The sequence below is a fragment of the Cucurbita pepo genome, chromosome LG13 (assembly GCF_002806865.2).
Source record: "Cucurbita pepo subsp. pepo cultivar mu-cu-16 chromosome LG13, ASM280686v2, whole genome shotgun sequence".
In the NCBI taxonomy this organism is placed as follows: Eukaryota; Viridiplantae; Streptophyta; class Magnoliopsida; order Cucurbitales; family Cucurbitaceae; genus Cucurbita; species Cucurbita pepo.
The window spans coordinates 9152338-9176128 of NC_036650.1; the positions used below are offsets into that span (position 1 = coordinate 9152338).

Sequence of the window (23791 nt, forward strand, 5' to 3'; positions counted from 1 at the left end):
AAAAAAAAAAAAAAAAAAAAAAAAAAAAAAAAAAGTTGAAGACAGGGGATCCGTATCGATCATGTGGTTAAGCCATGGTTTTCTCGCCCTAGCTTCCGGTAACAGTGCCCTTCTCTCGAGGCGCGGCTCAGCGGGTAGCCGGTCGGAAGCCACTTCTGCACTCAACGTTTAAAGGTGGGTCTGCAAATCGCGCGCTGATGGCGGCTCCGAGGAATCTGACGCCGAAAGACGAAGAGAAGGCGGAGATGGACAGTCCGGCGGCGAAGAAGCTGAAATCTGAGAGATATCCTCTCTCGCGGAGGAGACTGGCGGTGGCTCTAGGCAGTTTTTTGGTTTTCTCCGCTGCGCTCTACTGCATTTACAGTAAAATGCTGGCCTCCCACTTCAAGAACATCAAGCTGCCACGTTCCCTCACCGATCTTCGAATGCTCAAGTAGGTGATTAATTTTATAAGAAAGATTTTATTTATCTTTCCAATGGGATTGATTTCGAAAATGTTCTAATCGAATTCAATTGCTTCCTGCGCACTCATTTCATATTAACAATTCTTGCATCTTTATTCATTTCATGCTAATATCTCCCGTGGCTTACATATTACTTCATTAGAGGAGCGAGTTGAGGTTAGTCCATGGTAGCCGACTTGGTATAGACAGTGGCAGTAAATTGCTGTTTCCAGAGCCTAATCCAAGTGAGGCATTCGTTGGGACGAGGAAATTCTGGGATATTTTGTTCAAGCTTAAAGTTTTTAACCACCCGGGAATAGTTTAGAGGTTGAAGGAAAATTAGAAAGTAAATAGACTTTCGAGATGATAGTGATCCGGACCAATCTAAGATAGAGATGCCCCTAAGATTAGGAGTAGACACTCCATAAAAATCTTCCAAATCCTCTCACATGTGATCCTCTCCAATCCCAGTTTTTGATCGAGCAGTAGAGTTCATTCTTGATCTCTCTCAATTCGAAAATCCAAATCACCAACCACGACACTTCAACTTCTTTATAAAATCAATTGGGGTGTGTATAGACGAGATTCCATAGTGATGATATTAGAACTAAAATTAGAAAAGAATATATTGTATTTCGAGATTTGGAGACCTTGGAATTGTGTTTGGAGAGGTAGGTATGAATGAAGAAGTGGAGAGGAAGCTTTCAGAAATGACTAATGTTAAACTGGATAGCGACACCATAGCTTTCAGATAGGACACTGTATAACTTACGAGATATGATGTGACTGTCTGAATCCTCTGTTAGCAAACTAAGTCATAGAATTAGAGTCGATAATTAGTCTTTCTCAACTAATGCAACTGGTTTATCACCACCAACCACAACCCCTCCCCTCCTCTCCCAAAAATAAAAGAAAAAAGGAAAAAGAAAAGCTGTTATGTTTGATCCACCATAAACTCAAATACATGAGGCTTTGTTGTTGCATTTAAATATGTTGTGTTGACTTCGCCTTCTGGTTGGTTCCATTTGATGGTTTTCATTGCCATAGCAATTTAGACAATTTAGACAGCTTATGCCTATCCAAGATGCATTTTGTCTTTTAAATTTGTGAACCAGAAATCATCTTGGAAGCTACGCCAAGGGTCATCCTGCACAGTTCATCCTGGGTTATTGTTCCACCTACATATTTATGCAAACTTTTATGATCCCTGGAACAGTTTTCTTGTCATTGTTGGCCGGAGCTCTTTTTGGAGTTGTTAAAGGCCTTGTACTAGTCGTTTTCAATGCTACGGCTGGAGCTACTACTTGCTTTTTTCTTTCCAAGTTAATTGGTAGACCTTTAGTTTGTTGGATGTGGCCTGAAAAATTGAAACTTTTCCAGTCTCAGGTAAGGCCATTCCATCCTTAGTTTCCTTGACTATCTAGCACCCAACGTCAGGTGTTTTCCATTAGTCTAACCTGTGAGTATTGTGCATGTGGTTTCAGGTAGCAAAGCAAAGAGAGAAGCTGCTTAATTACATGATTTTTCTAAGGATAACACCAACGCTACCTAACATTTTCATAAACCTGGCATCGCCCATTGTCGATGTACCATTTCATGTTTTCCTTTCAGCTACGCTCATCGGTCTTGTTCCATCGTCATATATAATGGTTAGGGTAAGTTTTTTTCAGTCTCCCCGTGGTCTAGTCTAGAATATGTATTCACTAATTTACTATAGTCCATTTCTAGCAAAAGACGCATTTGTACATTTAAAATTTCACCTTCCACTTTCAGGTTTTGCCTCATCTTACCGGTTATTTATGCTAATGACCAAACCCGGCTGTCATCTTCATATCTATGTTCTAGTGGCTTTCTGGATATTTAAATATGAAAACGCTTACCATTTATCATCTTCATATTTATGTTTTAGTGGTTTTCTGGATACTTAATCAAGAAAATTATTTCTGTCAATCATCTTCATATTTATGCTTTATTGGCTTTCTGAACACTAAATTACTAGAACGATTTCTCTCTTTCATAGGATTCCCTTTACTTATCACACATGAAGATTTGTTCTAACATGCACTTCTCCTTGCATTTTCATGCTCAACTTTTATAATTGAGTTTCTAATCCTCTTTCTTTATTCAGGCCGGTCTTGCTCTAGGGGATCTCAAATCCGTCAAGGATTTATATGATTTTAAAACCTTGACTGTACTTTTCTTCATCGGTTCTTTGTCCGTACTTCCCATTCTTCTAAAGAGAAAGCGAACCTATGAATGAAAATTCTGCATACAGAATTTTGTACTAATACTAGTTCTTTAAACTTAAGTTATCAGAGGATCTACCGTCTCCTGGGATGAAAGAGAGGAAATTCTAAGTCAAACTATGGCAGTGATGTGAGCTTCACAAGTTCCAAGTATCAAGGATTTCCCTCTACTCACAAGAACCCCCTAATGGGTGTTCGGTGTTTATTTACAGAATCGTCTATGGAGCTTATTCTTTTGCACTCTGATTTCTTCTAGAGCACAGTATTAATTTTTCATTATTTTTACCCAGAAGTATTAGGAAAAGACTTGGACCAGTGGCACATCTTGTGACGCGGCATTAACATGTAAATATAGAAACTTGCATCTTGAATTCTAGATCTTTTTACAGAGTTGAGTGTTGGGTATCAACATGGAGATAATATTCAGCCTTGACAAACAACAATTCAAGTGTTGCAGTCTAAAAAACTTTAACTGAGTTTACAGAAGATGAAACTCACTCATTATGACGCCATCTTCACCCAACTTCAAGGGAGGCTACAGCATCCTCTAACGGTGCAACTCAACCTGGCTGTCTGGAATAACCTGTAGAACGCCTGGTTGTTCTGCCAAGTAAAGCAGATAAATTTGTTTGGTTGTTATCAGCTAATGAGTGAACATCAATCTAAAACAACATCAAGGCAATTATTGCCACTACTAGACAACAATTGACACAGGACTTTCACCATCTTGAAGGCAATTATTGAAGTATATGTTAAATTAATAAATCAGATGTATTCGTTGATAAGAAGCCAGATTTGAATTTTCTACTAAAGTTATAAACATATAAACCCAAAACTACAGAGAAATCTGATACTTATTAGCAGAACACTGCTAAATGGAAGATGATAACTTACTGGGGGTAACCTCTATTGATTTTGTCCTTTTTACCTACCATAACTTACAAGCTAAATGTGAACGCTACATTCACAGGTTTTAAAGAGTAATTTATATGAAGAAACTAATTGTCAAATTCTCTTTTATTGATTATTGAAAAAAAAAATTGAAATATTATTTATCTTGAACTATTTCGTAGCTATCACATAAATAAGAAGAAAATTGAATGAGGAAGAAAAAAAATAATTGAAAGAGAAATTTCTGTAAATACATGGAGCATTCAATAGGGAAAGTTTCTGTAAGCACAGGAGGGACGAAGATGAAACACATGACATAAAGGAGAGAGGAAGGAAACCCAAACGTATGGAAATGAGGTGTAACTCATGGGTGGGCATGGGTGTGGGTTTTGGAAGCCTAAATCCAAACATGGGATGTACTTGGGATGCCCTTTGCTACGGAAAGTACAAACAATGATACAACGATGAATGCAGAAGATGCAAGCTACACAAAGCTTGAGTCATCCTTTGATCTATCTTACTAAAACACATGATGTGAGTTGTGAAGAAGATGAATCCCTAGACATCAACCTCGATCCAATTTAAACAATCGATTTCGTATACTACTCAATCGATCCACTGAAAACGATGAAGGAAGTACAATCAGTAGCAACAGTCTCCTATGTTTATAACTTAATTATCTAATCAAGAACGCGACTACTGAAGCTAGACTTACGGGAAACTCGAGAAACCTGGTCGGGAGTGAGCTTTGCAGAGAATCCACTAACAGCCGTTTTGTAACTGTAAATAAGCGCATCCTTCGCAGCTTCCTCACTGCAAACGCAAACGAGCTAGCATTTGTCCGATTAACTTCTTTTGCATTTCGAAAACATGAACTGAAACTAATGAGAAGAGCACAGAGAAACAAGCGACGAACCTGCCGAGAGCAGAGGCTAGGGTTCGGATATGGAAATCCTTGGGGTCCTCATCCCGAGGACTTTCGGTGTACACGATGTGAACTGCAGGCCGTGAAGACGCTGCCGACGAAGCGATGGAAACGGTTGAAGAAGTTTCATCGGTCTCAGCCATGGCGGAGGATATGGAAATGGTAAAGAAAGACACGAAGAGGAACAATAAGGCCCTTGCCGCTGGTAACTTACTCCGCCATGCGTCCTTCATTCTTGTTTAATACGATCCTCTCGGTTCAAACAGTACTCACAGGCAAGATACACTTCACAATAGGTCCCACTTCAGGGATTACTGAAACGAATTTGACGCCAAATTTATGGTTTTTTAAAATTAAATTATTGGAGTTTTAAACTTTTAATTTTATATTTATTAATTCTGTCATTAGATTAAATTTATAATTTTAAAATTTAAATTCCAAAGTTTGCGAGACTAAAACAACTAATGTCCTATGTTTAAAATATATATATATATATATATTATTTCAAAAGTTAATATTAATCATGAATTTGAAGTAAAAAGCCTCACCGACATAAACTGGATGGGATCGATCCTTCCCAATGATGCCAAATGTCATTTCCATGTTTGTGTTACTCAACGTTTTGGTATGAGTTTGCTGTAAGAAAAAGAAAAATTCAAAAGCAATTCATCAGAAAAGCACAACAAAACGGTACACGAAAAGTTTGACAAAAGTCAATATTCTCTTCTTTCTTCATTATGAACATATACACACGATTATTCGGTCAACATTCCAGTTTTGAAGTCCACATGGTATGCATCTTTTGCAGCTCTCGGAGGTCATTGGACTTCAAAGACATTTTGTAAAGCTCCCTCAGCCTTGAGGCTTCACCAGATCTGTTGGGTGTCATATGAGGTTGAGATGCAGAAGATTTTCCTGAACTCGTTGGAAGTGTCATTCCCACCATTTTCTTCAATAGAATTTGTAAATGATTCCAAAATTTCGAATGTATCTCGGAGTACTTCGTTTTTAGAGAATCTGCATCGGTATCAGAAACGTGTCGTCCTTCAAGCATGCGAGAAAATGCCAATTCTAGCATCTGTAGAGGAAAACAAAAAATTTACCACGTGGAAAACAACAGACATGAAACTATTTTCGAGAATGGTCGATGGCATGACTGATCGTGTCCAAGAAAAGCCAACGAATGGCCCAGCAAACCAAACAACATCAATAGTAAAGTGCTTAAGGTTATGACAGGAAATATTAGAGAGGGAAAGAATCATACTGCATTCGAGTGTAATGAGCTCGACAGGCTTAATGAAAGAGCTGATCGTTCAACCAAAATGGTCAGATACATCGTGGGATGTGTTTTAGGGCCATAAAACTCCAAGGCTCTCTGCCAGTTCCTCTCAGCCAAGGAAGCATACTGCTTTACCCGTTGGAGAATGGCGTTATCATCTTTAGACAAGCTCTTTTTCCAGCCATCCGACTCCAAATACTTCAAAGAACAATTCTTTTGATAACAAGCTAGTTGGAAATAAGCATATGCAGCTTCCTGTTTACGTATGTCACCCAGAGATTCATATATTGATAGTGCCTCCCTAATGGCATCATTTGCTGAAATCTTATGCTTTTTCTTCAATCCCTTCTTAGCTCCTCTATTGTTAGAATTTGTGTGAAATGACCCAACATCTTCCAATGTTTCAATATCATGTACCTCGTTTATATCTAGCCTGGCCAAAAGCATACCAAGCCTCAGATACGTGTGAGCAAGCTGTGTGTGAACCTCAGTCCTCAGGTTGCTGGGCACATCAATAGAATCTTCAGCAACACCACTCAGTTCATTTTTTGCTGCCCCGTAATATCTTAGCGATTCAGTATATTCAAGTTCGGCAGTCTCCAATGCTTGATAATATGCATTCTGTACAATTCCATGTACTTTGAGATCTTCAATTTTGGATACTATCTCCTCAGCTAACGCTCGCCTCCCATGACCCAAATTGCAGTTAATTAGTATGATGTTCGTATGATCAGAAACAGCTCTAAATGCATCAATAGCACCTATAAATGCCATTTCAGCTTTCTTCAGCTCCTTTCTTTCAAGTCTCCATCGACCTAGTTCATTGCAAACCCAACCCTTTTTTCTCATAACTGATTGCAGTTCAACGGATCCAGCTGGGAGTTGCCCTAACGCCTTTCTAGCTTCTTCATAGCAACTCAGGGCTGCAGTCAAATTGCATTCTGATCCTCTAAAAACAGGACCCCCAAGATACTTAAATATTCCACCAGTTTTAACTTTCTGAGATTCCTTAGAATTCACATGAGATTGAGAGGTCGAACTATGAACATGACCGCAAGTCTCCACATTATCCTCCACCTCAGAATTACCCACCTCTTCAGAATTACCCACCGAGAGTTTTGTCCCAGAATCAACCATATTGCAAGTTCCTACTGGGATTCGAGCATTCCTTTTTGGCTCTATATGTCGACGGTTAGAGCCCATTCCATCATCAATCTTTGTACAATTATAATCATGTTCACGGTCTCCTGAGACTGAGTGGGCAGTCGAAGTCTTAAAATGGGTCTTTTTATTGTGTTTTCTGCTGTAGACAATTGATTCCCCCCTACTACTGCTAGCACTGCTTCCACTGTTTGCCCTATCACTCTGGCAGCTGCAATTTACCAAGGAGCAAGCACTGCAGTTTTTAAATTGCCCAAGCTTCTTCTTGAGCCTATTAACTTCTTTCACAACTTCAGATGAGATCTTCAATTCTCTTGTGGAAAAGTTCTTTTCTGCTTTTTCAGAGGTTTCTCTACCGTATATAGAATGGAACTCCACATATACATCTCCAACTAATGTCCATGTCTTGGCCCAAAACAGATAAGTGGAAGAATAATGATCCAATGATAAGTCATCACATTGCAAATCAACTTCTTTCAGATCTTGATTAAATGATCTCAACTTTACATCTTTATCATTCAATTTATTCTGCAAAAGTGGGGTGCCAACCATTGAGGAAATGAATCTAGTCTCTTCAAGTTCCTGGGGCATAGATCCATAAACAAGACATGCCAATTCTACAACTTTTAAGGACTGATGCAGCTGGCCGTCCTCCTTATATGCTTGGCCAAGAGCTAAATAAGACTCTCCAAGCAAAAGAACCAATTTCCATAATCTATGGTCCAATTTTGATTTTGGAAGCCATTCACGAAGGTCACAGACTTCAATACAGTCAACATCACCACATGCACAGACAGAGATATTAACAGAAGAAGGTAGACTATCGTGCACTGCACCAATATGGTCCATCTTTGGTTCTGAGCTTTGTAGCTGGCGCATCCATCTAAGAGACTTGATAGCTTGAGAAATATGATGTATTGCAGCTAACTTTGAAGATATTGGATCAGCAACAGTCTGAACTACATGTGAGGCAGTTGGAGAAACTTTACAGACAGCAAAGCTTTCCTCATCTTGAGAATTTTCTGCTGCCACCGGTGGTTCTATCCCTTGTTGATCCCTCAACGATATCATTCTTGGAGAAGATACATAGGCTTCTGATGTTATTGATGAAGAAACTTCTGACAACAAATTTTGATGATGTGGATCACCTTCCCCAAGTTTGTCTTCTTCTACAAGGGAGGAGGAACCTTCATTCTTACCCGTTTCAGATGTACTGCTTAAAAAGTTCAATGACTCTTCTTCTTCAGCGTCCACAACTTCAACTTCACATCCCAGTGGAGGAGAATCTAATGTTAAATCTAAATCTTCGTCATAGTTTAAAATGAGCCTTGCAAACTGTTCATGAGCAAATGCACGAACCACCTGCTTACCATGGCCTTGATTGTCAGTTATCTAGATATTCAAGTAAAACTTGACCACAAAACACAAACAGATGCAATCATAAGGTACTAGTGGAAACAATATCATTACCAAATGATCAGGCTCATCAAGAAAATCCAAACACTTCTTAAAAAACCTCGCACATTTGGCCTTGTTAGTTGGATTCTGCAAAAGTAACAATTATAATTGCAGCAACCAACCATTTCCAAGATGCAAAAACAGAAAACATAAGTACAAATCTTCCTCACCATAGAAAGTGAGAGACGGTGAGCTATACGGTAGAGGAGTGTTCCAAATGAAAATAAGGAGTCACATCTCCCTCTATATAGCATCGAGGGTAAGGAATTTGAGCTATCATCGAAATCACTGGAGGAATGGTTCTTGGGAATTAGAGAAAGATCAAAAAGTTGAATCCCATCTTCACCTGCACCTTTATAAAGCTGAAAACATTTGATGTTAAGTATATGAATGGGGTTGACACTCCACCTAGAATTAACTTATGATTTATATGAGAGATGCAGAATGAAAATTGTAGTATTACCCAATAAGCCCCAGGATCTTGTTTGCAGTTTTCTTGGAGAAATCTCAAGACAGAAAGGCCATTTTGTTGTACCACATAAGGATGAAAAGCAGGAGTACCGTCATCAGAGACCCCTTTTAATAGGAATATATCATCCGTCTTCAGAAGCTCGTATCCCTGAACAACACCATTTTCATGATAACAAATGGCTAATTCAGGAACACTTGCCATGACATTGTCAAGCCAAGCTTCAAGCCAAGTAAGTGGAGTGACCTGAAAAAAGAAGTGTTAACATAATAATACTTATTAAACTCAGGTTACTCAACAATACAATGCCCCACCTGTCGGGTAATATCCCATAAATGCAAACTCACAGCAACATACTTTTCATTACTGAACAGAAGCAGGTCACTACCAATAAGCATACGGAAATTATAAAATTGCCAAAACAGAACCCTTAGAAATTCATCATCACCAACACTTCTATGCTTTTCAGACTCTTGATTCGAGCACCTAGGCTTTCCACCAACTTCTGAAACCTTTTTGACGGGATCATGCTTCTTACTTCTTTTACCCTTCTTACTTCCCCAAAAGAAGGCATCTTGTTTAACTTCCTTATATTGGGCACAGGAATTCAAATCCTTTGGTGAAACACCGTCAGTCTGCTCCAGGACCTGAGACGTACTTCCTCCAGGAAGAACAGATGACTTAGATTGCTTCTCTGTGGTAGCATGATAAGTTGGAGGACAATCACAAGCCTCCATTCTAACTGAATGCATAGCAAAATTCAAAAGTAAAGATTGTTCTGCACACTTTGATTGATTTTTATGCCTCCTAACCAGCTTTTCTCCCTCTTCAACATCAGGCCTACACTTCCACCAAGAAAATCAATGAAAATGAGCTATCACAATTACATTTTCTGTGACATCTAGGAACAAAAAAAATCACAAAGAACAACGATAAAAATGCCGGTGATAAACAGTAGGACTGAAATTTTAACAGCAAAGAAAAGACTACTAAGTACATACCCTGTACTCAGAACAAGCGCTTGTCCAATGCGATAAACAACAATGGATAACCGGGCCTTTGAATAAGGCATTTTAAAGATCTGCTTAAGAATGTCAGCTGGAGCTATCACATCTATCTCATCGCCATATTCAACCAAACCAGACACAGCAAGAGCTTCACATTTTCTGGTAAGATTTGAAGCAACAGCACCCCCGTCCCAAGGTAAATCTAAAATATGTGAATGCTAGTATCATCCAAGTGATAGCAAAACTTTTAAGAAAGTAAAGTTAGAATGCAGCAAAGGCATAGCTACTTCAAGGGAGATCTTAAAAACTATCAAGTACTGTAGCCGATTGAATGGAACGGAAACTCCAACAAAACAAAAGTCTGCAGACGTAACAAGTTTTAACATGAAAAAGGCATAACTATTCTAAACAAAAGGAGAACGGAAGAATACGAATTGCAACCACATTGCTATTTAAGTTGCACTTGTCTGCCTCCATTTAGAATGGCGCAGGGCGACTATATCAAACTAAACAGATGTCTAGCGCCAACACAATAAGTTCATTTATATTTGCCACAGGCCAGATCGTTAAACCATTTAGGTTCTAGCTATGCTCCAGCAATGCGCTATATCAGCAAAAATATTAGCACAACTCATAAACGGCAGAAACAAACCTCCGGCGTCCTTCGACTGGAGTGCCCCAATCGGGAGAATCTTCTCATGGGAGTTTGAAGGAAGTGGAGGTAAATTGAGATCTGTCTCGGTCGGAAGCACTCGATACCTCGGAGCTGTCACGCTTTCACAAACAAAACCGACCATAAACCCAAATTAAGATAAATTCACTCAAAAAATTAAGCAATAAGAAAGAAGCTCGCATGATTGTTTTTTTTTTTTTATTTATAAGAGACAAGAAGCTCGCATGATTGTGATGAGGAATAGAAGAATGAACAGATAACGAGGGAAAAAGAAGGTCAATACGTTTGGCGCGAAGGAACTAGAGCAGAATAGAAGGCATGGAATTCCTTATCAGTGGGAACGGGGATAGAGCCGCAGAGAAAACCACTGGCAGGTTTTGGCCTCACTATTTCCAGTTTTCCGATGCATTGAACCTCTCGCGAGGAACCCTCAGAAGACGCCGGCGACGCCTCCATTGATTTAACTCCAACTCCGATGAGTTTAGGGTTTTTCTTCACGGAAGGTCTGAAGAGTCTCTTGAGTTTACAGATATGGCGGTTCCAGGATCCCGGCGTCTGTCCGTCCGTCCGTCGATTGGTGGGATTCGAAGCCGCTTGCCGTTGGCCACCGTCAGTGCAAAATCATTTTGCTTAGTGTTTTTTTTTTTATTTCTTTTCTAAATATGAACAATGTTTTACTTTCCGAGCAAATTTCACTAATTATGTCGGTTAAAATTATAATTACAAATTTAGAGATGATTTTTAAATAATAAATTATCAAAATTATAAATTTGGTTAATATCCTTTAAACCAAGTTAGAACATTGGGCCTGAGGCCTAGGTTCAAAGGATGGGCTCCCAAGTAATCAAATTCAAGCCCACATAGAGAAGCCCAATAAATAAATAAATTTATTTTTATTTTTAAAAAATAAGAAAAAATAGAGTTATTTCCAAATTTAAAATGAAATATATATATATATTCCAATGGTGGACAACATACATATGTACATGTATATATATACATAACACATACATGTATGTATACATAAATATGTATATGTATATGTACATGAAAAATACATTTTAAATTTTATATTTAAATGGAGGCAAAAGGCATCCAAAAGGATAGAACCAAATTTGAATAAGTGAAGAAGTGTCAACACCATCACAGCTAGCAATTTGGTTTGCATGCCAATTCCTGCAACCCTACCACCTCTTTCAAAGATACTTTTCCCCCTGAATTCTCTCCTCAAATCTAATTCCTGTCTCGAATTTAATTTAAATAATTGATGTACTCTTAATTTTTTTTTTTTCCGTTCAACAATACAAGTACGATAGATTCAAAGTTTTTCTGTCCACTTTTTGTATTTTTAATTGTAAAAAAATTACAAAAATTGACGGTGAATATGATGTTTTTATTGGAATTAAATTTAAATTTTTAGAGTTAAAAATGTTAATTTAAAAAGTATATGGATTAAATTGAAATTATATATATAAAAGAAAAAAAAATGTAGAAGGTTCTTGTAATTGGGGTTTGGTTTGTGTATGTTGGGGTTTTGGATGGATGTAAAGAATGAGCAAACACACAGCTGTTAAGTTATTCTCACTTTGTGTGAAGTTGCCAACACAAATTTATAAAGATATTGACATCAATGGCTTTATTATCCAACACCTTTATTATTGCATTTTCAAATATACAAATATTTTATTGCTATACCCATTCCTTTTTTGCAATTCAATCATAATTTTCCACGTCGAAAACCTTTTTTCTTTATATTTTCATTTTGTTTCCTAATGTGTATAGGATTTATCCCTCGAATTAAATTAATTTTTTTAGTGGTTTCTTTTTAAATAGACCTAAATTAATCAAAATATTTTTATATTTTATATTTTATCTTAAAAAAATACTAAAAAATATACTTACGGTTAGTTTTCTGTTTGAATTTTAAAAAAATTTCATTAATATTTAAAAAAATCCAAAAATATATTTAATTTTTTTTTTAAAAATTAAATATACCTTTACAAGGTGTTAATTAGCCTTTAAAGTTTTTTTATTTTTATTTTTATTATAACCGGTATTTTTTTTTTTTTTTTTAAATTGAAGAGTTATTAAAAAAATAAATAATAATAAGATATTTTTGAAACAAATTATTCATGATCTTCCCAATGCACAAATGTATAACTCTCTCAGAACTTCATTTGTGCTTATATTTATCACGGTACGAGTTAGGTAAGCCTTTTACTGTCCCTCCTCATTAATGAACTCCTAACATATACGAATGAACAAATTTTCGTTCAAAAAAGTGATATAAAGATAAAAGATCGACAATAGGCCGAAAAGGAAAAATAGATGAAATTACCTTCCTAAAAGTAACACAAACCAAAAAAGAAGATGGTGAGTATGCAAATGGAGGACAAAAATGTAATTTACTCATTTTATGTCTATATATACACACACATGAAGGCAAGCCATTGCAGTTTACTACTACATCAAAATTTGGGGATATCTTCTTCAGAAATGAAGCCACTCAGTGTTCTTTGCACTTTCGTTCTCCTTCTCCTTTTCTTGCAGGTATTATATATATATATATATATATATATTAAATATTTTATATTTTATTTTCCGGTAACCAATTAATAAACTTTATTTTCTTTCTATATTCTGTTGAAGGGTCTTTCAGAGGCTTTCACTAATGTGAGTATCCTCCATCTCTCATTTGCCCCTTCCATCACCTTTCAAGTTTTGGAATTCATTGGATCAAAATTTTGAGATAATATTGTTGTTGTTGAAATTATTTTGATCATGTAGTAGTAATTTAACATTGTACGAGACGAGACACTGTTTTAGGCATATAGATAGAAAAACGTTGACGAGTTTATAGAAGTTTGAGTTTGTGTATTCTTTATTGTTTATTAATAATATCGGGTTTATTCGTGTTCATAATCAAATACTGACGTTGAGTTCAGGTGAATGAAGGGACCAACACGACAGCTCTCAACAAAAAGCATATCTATTCTCCAAAAATAAGTAAGTTGTCATGTAATCCAACAATATTTAAAATAAAATAAAATAAAATAAAAAGAATTTTACGATTTCAATTACTTTTTAAATATAAAATAAAAATTATAAAAAATAAAATACAAAATTTGAAACTTATACTGTGATGGGATTGGATTAGATTGCAAATATGCATGCTCAAGGCGATGCATGAAAGTGAGGAGAAAGAAGATATGTATGCGGGCTTGCGGAAGTTGCTGCAGTCGGTGCCACTGCGTCCCGCCCGGCACTTACGGCAACCACCAAGCTTGCCCTTGCTATGCTCGCCTCAGGACCCACGGCAATAGGCTCAAGTGCCCCTAAATTCCCATTGTTCTCTTCTTCTACCATATTTTCATTTTATGTTTGGAGCTGGTTCTATTTTATGCTATTTTCCGTTGATATTCAGACAATTTAAATACTCATAAATGTGGTTAAAAAAAATATATATATATATATATCACTGGTGCTTTTGTTGTGTCGTTATAAGGGCAGTGAATTATGTCTTTTGTTGTGTTCGTCAGAAGGGTGGTTGATTATGTAATTTGTTTTGTGATTGATAATAAATGAAGTGATTAAATATATGACTTTATTTTCTTATTTTTCTTATTTATTTTGTGCATAATAAGTCTTGAATTTTAAGAGTGTGTTAATATGTTCCTAAATTTACAATGTAGTGTCCGAAAAATTCTTCCATTAAAAAAAAAAATGTCTAATGTGCTTATAAAGTTACAATTTAAAGTTAAATAATTTATTAAATATGACGAAACTTATTAATTAATCTTTTAAAAATATTCAATAGATTCGAACCTTGTAAAAGAAAGAAATAAAAAAAGAAAAGAAAAGAAAAGAAAGAAAAGAACAAGATGAAGCAAAAGAGAATAATATTACAAAGAATTGCTAAAAAGTAAAGAATTTTGATTTAGAATATTATTTTTATTGTGCATGAGTACAAGCAAAAAGATGGCAGAAAAAAGAAAAAAAAACCCAAGTAGAAATGGAAATCGAGAATATGAAAAGAAAGAAAGGAAANCTGGTAATTCAGACATGATTCATGTGCACAAGTTATTATTGGTATAAGTAATTGTGTAAAAGAAAGTGTGATTAGAATCGAACCCAGCATCTGGTGCATTTTGCAATGCAGTCTCCTTTACAATCAACATTGTAACCCAATACCTTGGGATTACGCAGAAGAAGATTCCTTAGTGATTTGCCTTGAATTCCCCACTCCTTCTCCAACAATTGTACGTTGGTTTTCAGCTCCTGCTCAAGATTGCACCCAAGAACTTCAGGGAATTTTTTGAGCAGCTTAGAGAGATCGTCATTAGAGAGCCCAAGTGTCCTCAGATATTCCAGTATCTCATTTACGGTATCAATATTAGGAACTTCCTTCTTTCTGTCTTCGCCCCAGTAGGGTGAATGAATGTGGCCAAACGCCTTTCCGAGCATCTTATCTTGCTCCTCATCACTAAAGCTGAACGTGGACAGAGCTTGCCGACAAGCTTCCCATGTCTTCTTATCCTCATCACTTAATACCAAGCTTTCGACTTGAGCAGTTGAATGGATTTCCCACTTCCTCGGATAGGGACTTTGTCTCCTCACATCCATTATCATATACTTAGCAGGCTGATAGGAGAAACTCACATTTGAACATACAGCTTCTGATTTGGCGGTGCCAGTGCAGGGCTGCAATGAGATTTTAAGAATAAATTTAAACCCTATAAGATAATGTATAAAAGTATTGATTGAGCAATAAGAGTATGAAGTCAATAGTATTCCATGGGACGAGACAAAAGCTGCTACTCACAGTAGAAAAGCAGAGACGAGTTACAGAATCAACTGTTGATATAGGAGATACCAATGATTTTCCTAGCATCCCTGTACCATATTAACAAGTTTAGTAATACACGTACCATTCATAACATATGACTCATATCACACGGAAAATCCCTCCCATTCCTAAATTGTGATTAAACATTTTCTTTGAATCAACAATGAGTTCCCTTCACGCATGCAGAAGATCCAAGCGAGTTAATGCAACAAAGATAATTGTTCTATCAAAGGCACAGTTTCCAACTTACAGTTACCTTCCAACATTAGTATTTTGAAATAACCGTACTACCAATAAAATTTTTATCAACGAGCTAGTAGATGAATTTCCATGCAAAATCATGTCTCAGTCTGAGCTCACTTAGGATTGTCAACTTTATCCAAGTTCTGAGTTCAAGAGAGTCATGGGAAATTGGAACAAAAGAAAATCCGACAAGTACTGAGTATATAAAAAGGACCTCACAAAAATTTAAAGCTTTACAAATATGCCTGATAGATATAACAATAGAAAACCTCGCAAAAATATGTTAACTAAAGGATATAGTGAAATCATTCAAGAGTGCAAAAGTTCCAACTTCCGAAATAACAATGGTATCAAACATTAATAGGCGGCCCTATGTAGACAGGTGGCTAACTAGGATCTCTTTAAAAGTCAATTCCACATGTAAGATTGGTGACCATGCTCACAATAGAGCTTTGAAAATAATTCATGGAAGAGAACATTAGTACATGGAAAGTGAAGCAAAAGATGGTTGAGATCCTCGGAAGCCTCTTAGAAGGCGTTTGATATGAAGTCCTTGATTTTTGGGACCAAGTTCAATTACATTCATGTGTCATTCAAACAAGAATTCAATCTTACGAGCTTCTGATTCCTATGTTTTCCATTCTGATACAAATTATACTAATATCTCTCCAGTTCTAACCTATCAGACACTATATCCTTTATTTCTAGACATCTAATACTCATTCATGGTTACTTCAACCACACACATCTCAGTCCTTGCAATCTTATCCCCAAGCTTTATATTTCTAGGCTTCCCATTCTGATGTTGGCATACCAACATCCCCTCGAGAAAAAATGCACCATCAAGATGGGAGATAAATAGAAACGTTCCTACGCATTGAATCCACAATAATAGATAAAATAATCTATCAAGACAAATTTGTACGTGGTGAACTACATATTTCATTGAAAAAGATAAGAAAACTGCTGAATTGATCATCGAGGTTTTTCCACCAGTACGGACAAAGTGGTTAGTGCCTCATTCCATAGAATACACATACAGTTACACAAATCGAAAAAACAAACAACCACTCAAGTCAGTAATTAGACCATGCTCTACAGCCCATTTCCGTCAGTTATGGAATTGCATGAACATGCAAATGTTAAGGAATCTCAAATGATCCATGATGTTGAACAATTTCAAATAAACGTGAAGCAATTCTTAAGGGCAGAAACTTCAATCCTACCACACATGTTGAAGTAAAAAATAAACTATAATTCCTTCTTTTTGACTGCCAGTCGTCAAAAGGTAGCCATGATCAAAATTTTGTTCGTGGAGTTGGCAGAGTAGAGGCAACAACTCCTAGCGAATACTCCAGCATAAACAGAAAGATGTTGCTGTACGACATGATGTGATCTTCCAAACAGTGCACTAGAATTATGCAAATATGCAATGTGAACACTATGTTTTATGACTATATCATGCAGCAAAATTTTCAACCAATGTCTTTCTTCTCCAAGAGAAATGGATCATATCATCGGCAATAAGGCAGTATCGCCATTGTATACAAAGATAAACTTGCAGTTCATAACAGGAGGAGCTCGAGCGCTTATATCTGACTATTCTCTTAATTGAGTTGAATTGAATTGAATTGTGTGTGAGTGACACGAGCAAAGAGGTTCCTTCGAGATTGGAATTTCGATCAAAACCGAATGCGAAAAAGGAGCAGTTAACATATCCAATTAAGATACCTACTTCGTTATATGAACGAAACAAGGATTCAAAATTCTTCAAAGAGTTGCAAACGGAGCATAGAGATGAAATTAGAGGAAGAACCTGAAATTTGAGGGAGCTTGGTGGCGAATTGCTCGCAGAGGGAATCGAAGTGAAGCGTATAGAGTTGTGGTTGTGCAGCGGTGGTTGAAGAAGAAACGTCACCCACTGCGAGAATTAGGACGATGCGAGCCACAGATTGGCCGAGACTGAGAGAGCAAACTTCTTGTCCTTTGCTTGCAGCCTATAGCCGTGTTTGCCTCCGCCGCTCCTTTCTTTTCGTTTTCTTTTCAGTTTTTTTTTTTGGAGCTAAATTAATTATTAAAAATATTTGTTTTAAATAAAACAATTAACATTTTATTTTCAGAGATGTTTTAAAATATAAATAAATTAATTTTATTGAAAAATGTATTAATGTAATGTGTAAATGTAAATTTAGAAAATTGTATTGATTTTAAAGTTGTGTAATAAATGAATAATCTTCTAATTTTGTATTTAATAAACCTTTTTAAGATTTAAAGATAGGAAGTCGAAGGAGAAAATTTATAGAGTTCAACAACCATGAATTTGTGATCTAATTGGTAATCATGCATTAAAAAGAATCTACCTAATATTTTATTGTGGTTATTTAGCGTAATGTTTTTGAAAATTTCGTGTGCAGATTTGGATGATTTTGAGTTTTGATTCAATGCTGGACGAGTCCCTCGTGGATGGACGATTGCAGAGTTCGGTTATCTACCTCATTGTCTCTCTCTCTCTTTCTATCTTCCGCCATGGATAAACACCAGAAATTCTTAATTCTTATTAACTCTTCAATCTGAAAATCCCGTTCTTTAATCATACTCTCAAATCTCAGATCTGTCGAGTTACTCGTGATACTCCATTTCTCCTGTTTCTTGTGATCTCCTTTGTCAGCCGATTTGGGCAGAATCGAATGAACTTCCACTCTTTCTTTTTCGAGTAAGAGGAGCGTTTGCTTGCTGGGGTTGGATGATTGAATATGCAAATGGCTCAGTACAGGCAGTCGGGGACGGACAGAAATGGACCACCGTTCCATTCCACCAACAATGGCGTTGCCGATCACGTTGCGGTGGGAATTCGTTCTGCGCCGTATAAACAGGCTAGGGCTCGTAGGTCAGCTCGCTCCGATAAAGGCAGAGGGATCTCAATTGGGGCGATTATCTTTGTGCTCTCTCTTGTTCTTGTCGCTACCGTCTTAGCTTATTACTATTTATTGAGAGACACCAAAGGTCAGTTTTACTTTATCCTTTCTTGTTTTTGAGTTTCTGGCGGAGAGAGAATGCAACATACAGTACGGATTTGGAATTGGAATGTTAGGGATGTAGAAATTTACTTCTTCTAGTTCAATGGGTTTAGCTCAATCTTCCATTGGTAATGATATCAGTTGGTCCTCATGCATTTAGCGAGCCTTTCTATTTCCCCCCTGACTTGAATACCTATTGGTCCCTTTGAAATAACTATTTGCCCACCTCCCCCAATCTAGAATGTGTTTGTTGCAGAGAATTAATGTGTAATCCGAATGTCAAATGTTTTGAATGGTGGTCTGTTTGTTTACCCTCGTATTTTGCTGATGTGATTGTTTTGTTTTCGTCATTGGGTTGATTTCTGTTTATTCTCTGGTTATAGAAGTCCTTGTAAATCTAGGTAGCCTTTAACTGATTGATAATGCATTGATGCAGAGATTAGTAACTCTAACGTAGAGGATGATGACTTCAAGAACGACCCTGATTTTCTTGCAAATGTTACTCGGACAGAGACAACCAAGGTCAGGTTTGGTAAAGGGTTAGTTGTGCATGGGCGTGATTCGAGGTATTGGGATGGTGATGATAGGAGAAGGGACCAAGATTACAATGAGGATGTGGTGGAACATAGGAGTACTACCAAAAAGGCTACTGAAAAGGGTGACGTTCCAGCAAAAGTAAGTGAGGGCCACAGAGAACCATCCCTTGAACATTCTCAAAACAGTTTAGACAGGAAAGACAGTGGACTATATAATGAAGCTGGCCGAAAGGAGTTGAGGAAGTATGAAGCTGAATACGAGGCTTCAGTAAAGACCTCAGGTCAATTGGAAAAAGAAGGAAATGAAGACGACCAGGTATCTGATGACGATGATGTGGAAAACTGGAATGACATTATCGATACCGAAGATGAGTATGGACATGGAAGTGATAATCAAAATCCTGCTATGGAAGAAGATGATGATACAGAACGTGAGAAAGGGGACCATTCTGATGCAGCAGGTTTAACAGAGGAAGATTCCGGGAAATCATTTAATGTTGTTGAAAATGGAAAACCCCATAATGATGACCATGGGAAATCCCTCAATGTGCATGATGGAGAAACCAAGTATCAGCAAGATGATGAGAATGTTGAGGCTACCAACCATTCATTTGATGAGGATTATACGTTGAGTTCCCAAAATTCCGATAAGGTTAATCAAAGCTCCAAACATGTTGGTGTCACTATTGGTCAGCATACAAAGAGGTCAAAAATGGATTCGAGAAAGAAGCCAAAGAATCGAAAATTTTCAGGTACTGCTAGGTGAAAAATGAGAGGATTTAATGGATCATATATAAAACAGTTTCTTTCTAGATTTGGAGTTTGATTAACTCTTCCATATGCATATCAGACAAGTAATCTTGATATGCGTAAGCTTTGTGTATTATGCATTGATGACTGGAATATGACATTTTACTTTTGTACTTTTGTTATAGGATCCGAAATAAAATGTTCTGTAAAATGATATTTTGATGCTCTACTGGCAGGTTCATCATGTGCGATAAAGTTCTCGAACTCTACTGCACAAATTCTTGAACCTTTGGAAAGTAAAAAATTTGTTAGATTCACTTTGCAATACACCAAGACAGAAGAAAAGCCAAGCAATCAAGAAAAATGGATGCCTAGATTTGCAGGGCATCAGACTTTGCAAGAACGAGAGACATCATTTTATGCACAGGATCAAAAGATAAATTGTGGCTTTGTGAAAGGTCCGGAAAGCTTTCCAAGTACAGGTTTTGATCTGGCAGAAGATGATTCGAATTATATCAGTAGCTGCCACATCGCGGTGATCTCCTGCATTTTTGGGAATTCGGACCACCTGAGATCACCTACTGGGAAAACGGTATAATATTTCTTTCTCTTTCTAGTTAGCACTTCGCATTCGACGTTTAATTCTTAATCAACCGATAGAGGAGTTAAAATGTAAAATGAAAGATGATAGGTTCTGATTCTACAATGTACTTTTTCTCCTGTCTTCAGAAATTCTGCCTATCCATGATCAAACAATTATGCATTGTATACGATGGTCTCATGCTATATATGTTATTGGTGATATCACAAAATTGGAAAGCCATGCTGCTTAACGGCTTTTAACAAAATTTGTGACTATTTCTCTAAGATAGTATTTGAGATGAGTATTCGTTCTTTTTGAGATTTCAGCTTAATGAAGTTTTACTCAATGTTCTCTTTATTTACGCCTCCTATATTCTGCTTCTTCCATTGATATTCTTCTTCTTTGCTCGTGAACTTCTTTCCCTATTTTGCTTGTGTATGCATGTAAGTCAAAGATTTACGACTTTATGTTCCTAACAATCTCATATTATTTATGAACATATCATATGTTATGGTAGACAGTAGTTGAGTCCAGTTTGCCTTTGTTTCAGGTTTCTCGTTTTTCAAGAAAAAATGTCTGCTTTGTTATGTTTATGGATGAAGTTACCTTGGAGACTCTTTCAACAGAAGGTCAAACAGTGGATAGGACGGGTTTTATTGGAGTATGGAAGATTGTTGTGGTAAAAAATTTACCGTACACTGATATGAGAAGAGTTGGGAAAATACCAAAATTATTGGCACATCGAATTTTTCCTTCCGCAAGGTGAGAATACAACAATATTTAAACATGCTGCCTAGTCTCCTTACCGTGAGCTTTAGAGTGTTCTTCGTTCTTTCTTCCTTTCTTCCTCTTTTTGTTTTGTTTTTATTTTTTTGAAGTAAGAATGTATATTTCTTTATTTATTTCTTGTTAGAAACGATTTTTTTGATAATGAAACTACCAAGTAAGAGAACCCCTGGGGATTTTTCCAGTGTAGCAGTACTCTTTTCTTTCTGTTCTTCTATTAGAGAAAAACCATCTTATCTCTTTCATTTCAGATTTCCTGTAGGGTAGGTGTGGGTTGTTTGTCCTAATGGGCTTGTAATTTGCAATTTTAGTTTTAAGATAACAAAAGGCTTGTGTATCCATGAACGCAGAGAATATATTTTCCTGTTATGTATTCCAAATTCTGGTCATAGCTTATTTACGTTAGAATCAACAACAATTTGAGGAATTTATTGTGGGATTACGGTACTTGGAAAATTGGGTTCGCATTTCTGCCTTCCTTTTTGCTTGAACTATTTTGAAGGTATTCGCCTAAAGTTTTCGATTTGTTATTCTGAATTCTAATTTAGATAATTGGTTATTTTGTGAGAACAAAATTCAACACTTGGTGTCTAATTTTTTGCAAACTTCTCTCAGGTACTCAATCTGGTTGGATAGTAAGTTACGGCTTCAATATGACCCTCTGCTAATCTTGGAATACTTCTTGTGGCGAAAAGGTTATGAATTTGCAATTTCAAATCACTACGACAGACATTGTGTATGGGAAGAGGTGGCTCAGAATAAGAGATTAAACAAGTATAACCATACTATCATAGATCAACAATTTGCCTTTTACCAGGCTGATGGATTGAAGAGGTTTAATGCATCGGACATTAACAAGCTTCTTCCCAGCAGTATGTTGTCAACAACTTTTTCTCGTTGTTTTTTTTTTTTGGAGTAATTTTTACGTTATTATTGAGATCCCTATTGCTCTGGCGTGTCATTGACATGAATTTTTTTTTTTCTGTTGGCAAATGCAGATGTGCCCGAAGGATCTTTCATCATTAGGGCCCACACTCCTATGTCGAATCTGTTCTCTTGTCTATGGTTCAATGAGGTTGAGAGATTTACTCCCCGAGATCAACTTAGTTTTTCATACACATACCAGAAATTAAGAAGGATGAATCCTGGAAAACCTTTTTATCTTAATATGTTCAAGGTGAGTAATCTGCGGAATATCCCCTCAAGTGGCTTGTCCAAATATTGCTCTAGTGTCACATAAGAGAAGGAAACTAAAAAGGGAAGAAAATAAATCTGGAACCCTAAAATTAACACTTTCTTCAACCCTTTTTGCAGGATTGTGAGAGAAGAAAAATAGCAAAATTGTTTCGTCACAGGTCAGACGAGAAGCGAACTGTTCGGAAAAAGGCAATGGAGTAATGTGTTATATGTTTTTATGGTAGCCGGTTTGACATAATTCACTTGGCAATATACCTCTTGAGTGCTTGGTGAATTTATACATATATCCCTGGTCCAACAGTGGTGTGATGGACACGCTGCCAGTCAATATACTCCCTAAACCAAATTTTGCTATTGAGATTTGTGAACTTTTGGACATCTTATATCAGCAGATTGTTAAACACAGAGTTGACGATGCAGTTATTACTTGACATCTTCATGGAGGAGGCCAGGGAGCTGCAGTAGTGTTTTAGTAATGTGAATTTTACTTTCTCTTCGTTGCTTCATTTGGAGGTAAGAGAGTTCTAAATTCATTTGTACCATTTCTGTGACATTATGAATTGTGTAATACTATATGCTCACAACCCGATTAATATGAAGTTCATTTGAAGAATGTTTCATTCCAAACTGCTCGCTATCTCATTTCTCTGTGGTGCATCCCTTAACTGCAAGATCCCATTTGACTCATTTTGGGCGCAAGTTTTCGAGTGTATTTTTGAATTATTACTAACTATACGATACACGTCTCTGTGTATCTATTATTGGCTGGAAATAAGTTCACACATTTAAGGAAAACTCTATCTGTATATTGGCCACAAGTCTCGATTTCCTGTGCTGCTAAGAGGTATGTCGAAAGAGATTTGCGCTAATGGTTCATTCCTTCCTTCCTTCCTTCCTTTTTATAATGTCTGTGTGAATAGTTCATTACCTGCAGAGTTGAACATCTCCAAACCCTCCTTCAGGGCCATAGAGTTCTTCAACAAATCAACACTCTTCTCGAACTACATCAGCAGTACAGCGAACGACAAGCTGAGCTTTAAACATAACAGATGTCGTATTGCCCCTGATGTCTTCAGTCTTCTTGCCAAAGCTAGAAACAAGGTTATGTGTGGGAACTGATATTAGCCTCAAGGTCAGTAAGCATGCAAAAATCTTTCTCCTTCACTTGTATTTAGACTGGACACAGCAGAAATTATAAACCTAACAATAAATTAGTAATGTAAAATAGCACTTTCTTTTGGTCTTTGATATGTTATGTTTGAACTAGCTCATCCTCATCAG

At 36.8% G+C, this 23791-nt stretch overlaps 6 protein-coding genes across 8 annotated transcripts in view; 3 read left to right on the forward strand and 3 right to left on the reverse strand.

Moving 5' to 3' along the window:
* LOC111808339 (subtilisin-like protease SBT3.4) overlaps window positions 1-5139 on the reverse strand; it is a 5711-nt gene extending 572 nt beyond the window's left edge. The window contains exons 1-4 of one of the 2 annotated variants that reach the window (XM_023694261.1): window positions 5054-5139; window positions 4497-4819; window positions 4296-4393; window positions 3188-3292 (exon numbers count right to left, since the gene is read on the reverse strand). In XM_023694261.1, coding sequence (XP_023550029.1) covers window positions 3237-3292; window positions 4296-4393; window positions 4497-4738 — 396 coding nt within the window. In that variant the 5' untranslated portion in view covers window positions 4739-4819; window positions 5054-5139 and the 3' untranslated portion in view covers window positions 3188-3236. Of the gene's footprint in view, window positions 1-3031; window positions 3293-4295; window positions 4394-4496; window positions 4820-5053 lie in introns of those variants that run through there. The other variant, XM_023694260.1, reaches the window with a different exon arrangement.
* Window positions 35-3060, forward strand: LOC111808338 (uncharacterized membrane protein At4g09580-like). The gene is made up of 4 exons (XM_023694259.1): window positions 35-433; window positions 1559-1829; window positions 1928-2098; window positions 2572-3060. The coding sequence occupies exons 1-4, from the start codon at window positions 198-200 to the stop codon at window positions 2701-2703; spliced, it is 810 nt and encodes a 269-aa protein (XP_023550027.1). The 5' UTR covers window positions 35-197; the 3' UTR covers window positions 2704-3060.
* An 18-nt stretch (window positions 5140-5157) lies between the features above and the next one.
* On the reverse strand, window positions 5158-11205 carry LOC111808337. The gene is made up of 9 exons (XM_023694258.1): window positions 10836-11205; window positions 10532-10653; window positions 9874-10081; window positions 9187-9712; window positions 8867-9118; window positions 8574-8765; window positions 8416-8490; window positions 5770-8307; window positions 5158-5583 (listed from the first exon to the last, which is right to left on the reverse strand). The coding sequence occupies exons 1-9, from the start codon at window positions 11006-11008 to the stop codon at window positions 5269-5271; spliced, it is 4401 nt and encodes a 1466-aa protein (XP_023550026.1). The 5' UTR covers window positions 11009-11205; the 3' UTR covers window positions 5158-5268.
* Window positions 11206-12988: 1783 nt separating this feature from the next.
* On the forward strand, window positions 12989-14167 carry LOC111808942 (gibberellin-regulated protein 9-like). The gene is made up of 4 exons (XM_023695193.1): window positions 12989-13102; window positions 13202-13225; window positions 13498-13558; window positions 13710-14167. Exons 1-4 carry the CDS (start codon window positions 12989-12991, stop codon window positions 13889-13891), a joined length of 381 nt encoding a protein of 126 aa, XP_023550961.1. The 3' UTR covers window positions 13892-14167.
* Window positions 14168-14604: 437 nt separating this feature from the next.
* On the reverse strand, window positions 14605-17680 carry LOC111808316. The gene is made up of 3 exons (XM_023694228.1): window positions 17458-17680; window positions 15375-15445; window positions 14605-15253 (listed from the first exon to the last, which is right to left on the reverse strand). Exons 2-3 carry the CDS (start codon window positions 15441-15443, stop codon window positions 14672-14674), a joined length of 651 nt encoding a protein of 216 aa, XP_023549996.1. The 5' UTR covers window positions 15444-15445; window positions 17458-17680; the 3' UTR covers window positions 14605-14671.
* Window positions 17681-17885: 205 nt separating this feature from the next.
* On the forward strand, window positions 17886-23116 carry LOC111808314. 2 transcript variants are annotated; one of them, XM_023694225.1, is made up of 8 exons: window positions 17886-17975; window positions 18056-18644; window positions 19095-19946; window positions 20181-20536; window positions 21078-21289; window positions 21929-22185; window positions 22312-22490; window positions 22628-23116. In XM_023694225.1, the coding sequence occupies exons 2-8, from the start codon at window positions 18395-18397 to the stop codon at window positions 22709-22711; spliced, it is 2190 nt and encodes a 729-aa protein (XP_023549993.1). In that variant the 5' UTR covers window positions 17886-17975; window positions 18056-18394; the 3' UTR covers window positions 22712-23116. The 2 variants fall into 2 exon arrangements, with proteins under 2 accessions (XP_023549993.1, XP_023549994.1); XM_023694226.1 differs by lacking the exon at window positions 17886-17975 and having other exon boundaries at window positions 18007-18644.
* Window positions 23117-23791: the final 675 nt, after the last annotated feature.

What these genes read in the sequence shown, in the direction of transcription:
- LOC111808337 (XM_023694258.1), bottom strand. Translation starts at nt 11,008, where the DNA reads ATGGAGGCGTCGCCGGCGTCTTCTGAGGGTTCCTCGCGAGAGGTTCAA. An exon ending in AAGATCCTGGGGCTTATTGG is followed by an intron (nt 8,766 to 8,866) that starts GTAATACTACAA and finishes AAATGTTTTCAG; the next exon opens with CTTTATAAAGGTGCAGGTGA. An exon ending in ACCGTCTCTCACTTTCTATG is followed by an intron (nt 8,491 to 8,573) that starts GTGAGGAAGATT and finishes TTACTTTTGCAG; the next exon opens with AATCCAACTAACAAGGCCAA.
- LOC111808338 (XM_023694259.1), top strand. Translation starts at nt 198, where the DNA reads ATGGCGGCTCCGAGGAATCTGACGCCGAAAGACGAAGAGAAGGCGGAG. An exon ending in ACCGATCTTCGAATGCTCAA is followed by an intron (nt 434 to 1,558) that starts GTAGGTGATTAA and finishes TTTGTGAACCAG; the next exon opens with AAATCATCTTGGAAGCTACG. An exon ending in TGAAACTTTTCCAGTCTCAG is followed by an intron (nt 1,830 to 1,927) that starts GTAAGGCCATTC and finishes ATGTGGTTTCAG; the next exon opens with GTAGCAAAGCAAAGAGAGAA.
- LOC111808314 (XM_023694225.1), top strand. Translation starts at nt 18,395, where the DNA reads ATGCAAATGGCTCAGTACAGGCAGTCGGGGACGGACAGAAATGGACCA. An exon ending in AAAGAATCGAAAATTTTCAG is followed by an intron (nt 19,947 to 20,180) that starts GTACTGCTAGGT and finishes CTCTACTGGCAG; the next exon opens with GTTCATCATGTGCGATAAAG. An exon ending in TTTATCTTAATATGTTCAAG is followed by an intron (nt 22,491 to 22,627) that starts GTGAGTAATCTG and finishes CCCTTTTTGCAG; the next exon opens with GATTGTGAGAGAAGAAAAAT.
- LOC111808316 (XM_023694228.1), bottom strand. Translation starts at nt 15,443, where the DNA reads ATGCTAGGAAAATCATTGGTATCTCCTATATCAACAGTTGATTCTGTA. An exon ending in CTCGTCTCTGCTTTTCTACT is followed by an intron (nt 15,254 to 15,374) that starts GTGAGTAGCAGC and finishes ATCTCATTGCAG; the next exon opens with CCCTGCACTGGCACCGCCAA.
- LOC111808942 (XM_023695193.1), top strand. Translation starts at nt 12,989, where the DNA reads ATGAAGGCAAGCCATTGCAGTTTACTACTACATCAAAATTTGGGGATA. An exon ending in TTTCAGAGGCTTTCACTAAT is followed by an intron (nt 13,226 to 13,497) that starts GTGAGTATCCTC and finishes CGTTGAGTTCAG; the next exon opens with GTGAATGAAGGGACCAACAC. An exon ending in TATCTATTCTCCAAAAATAA is followed by an intron (nt 13,559 to 13,709) that starts GTAAGTTGTCAT and finishes GGATTGGATTAG; the next exon opens with ATTGCAAATATGCATGCTCA.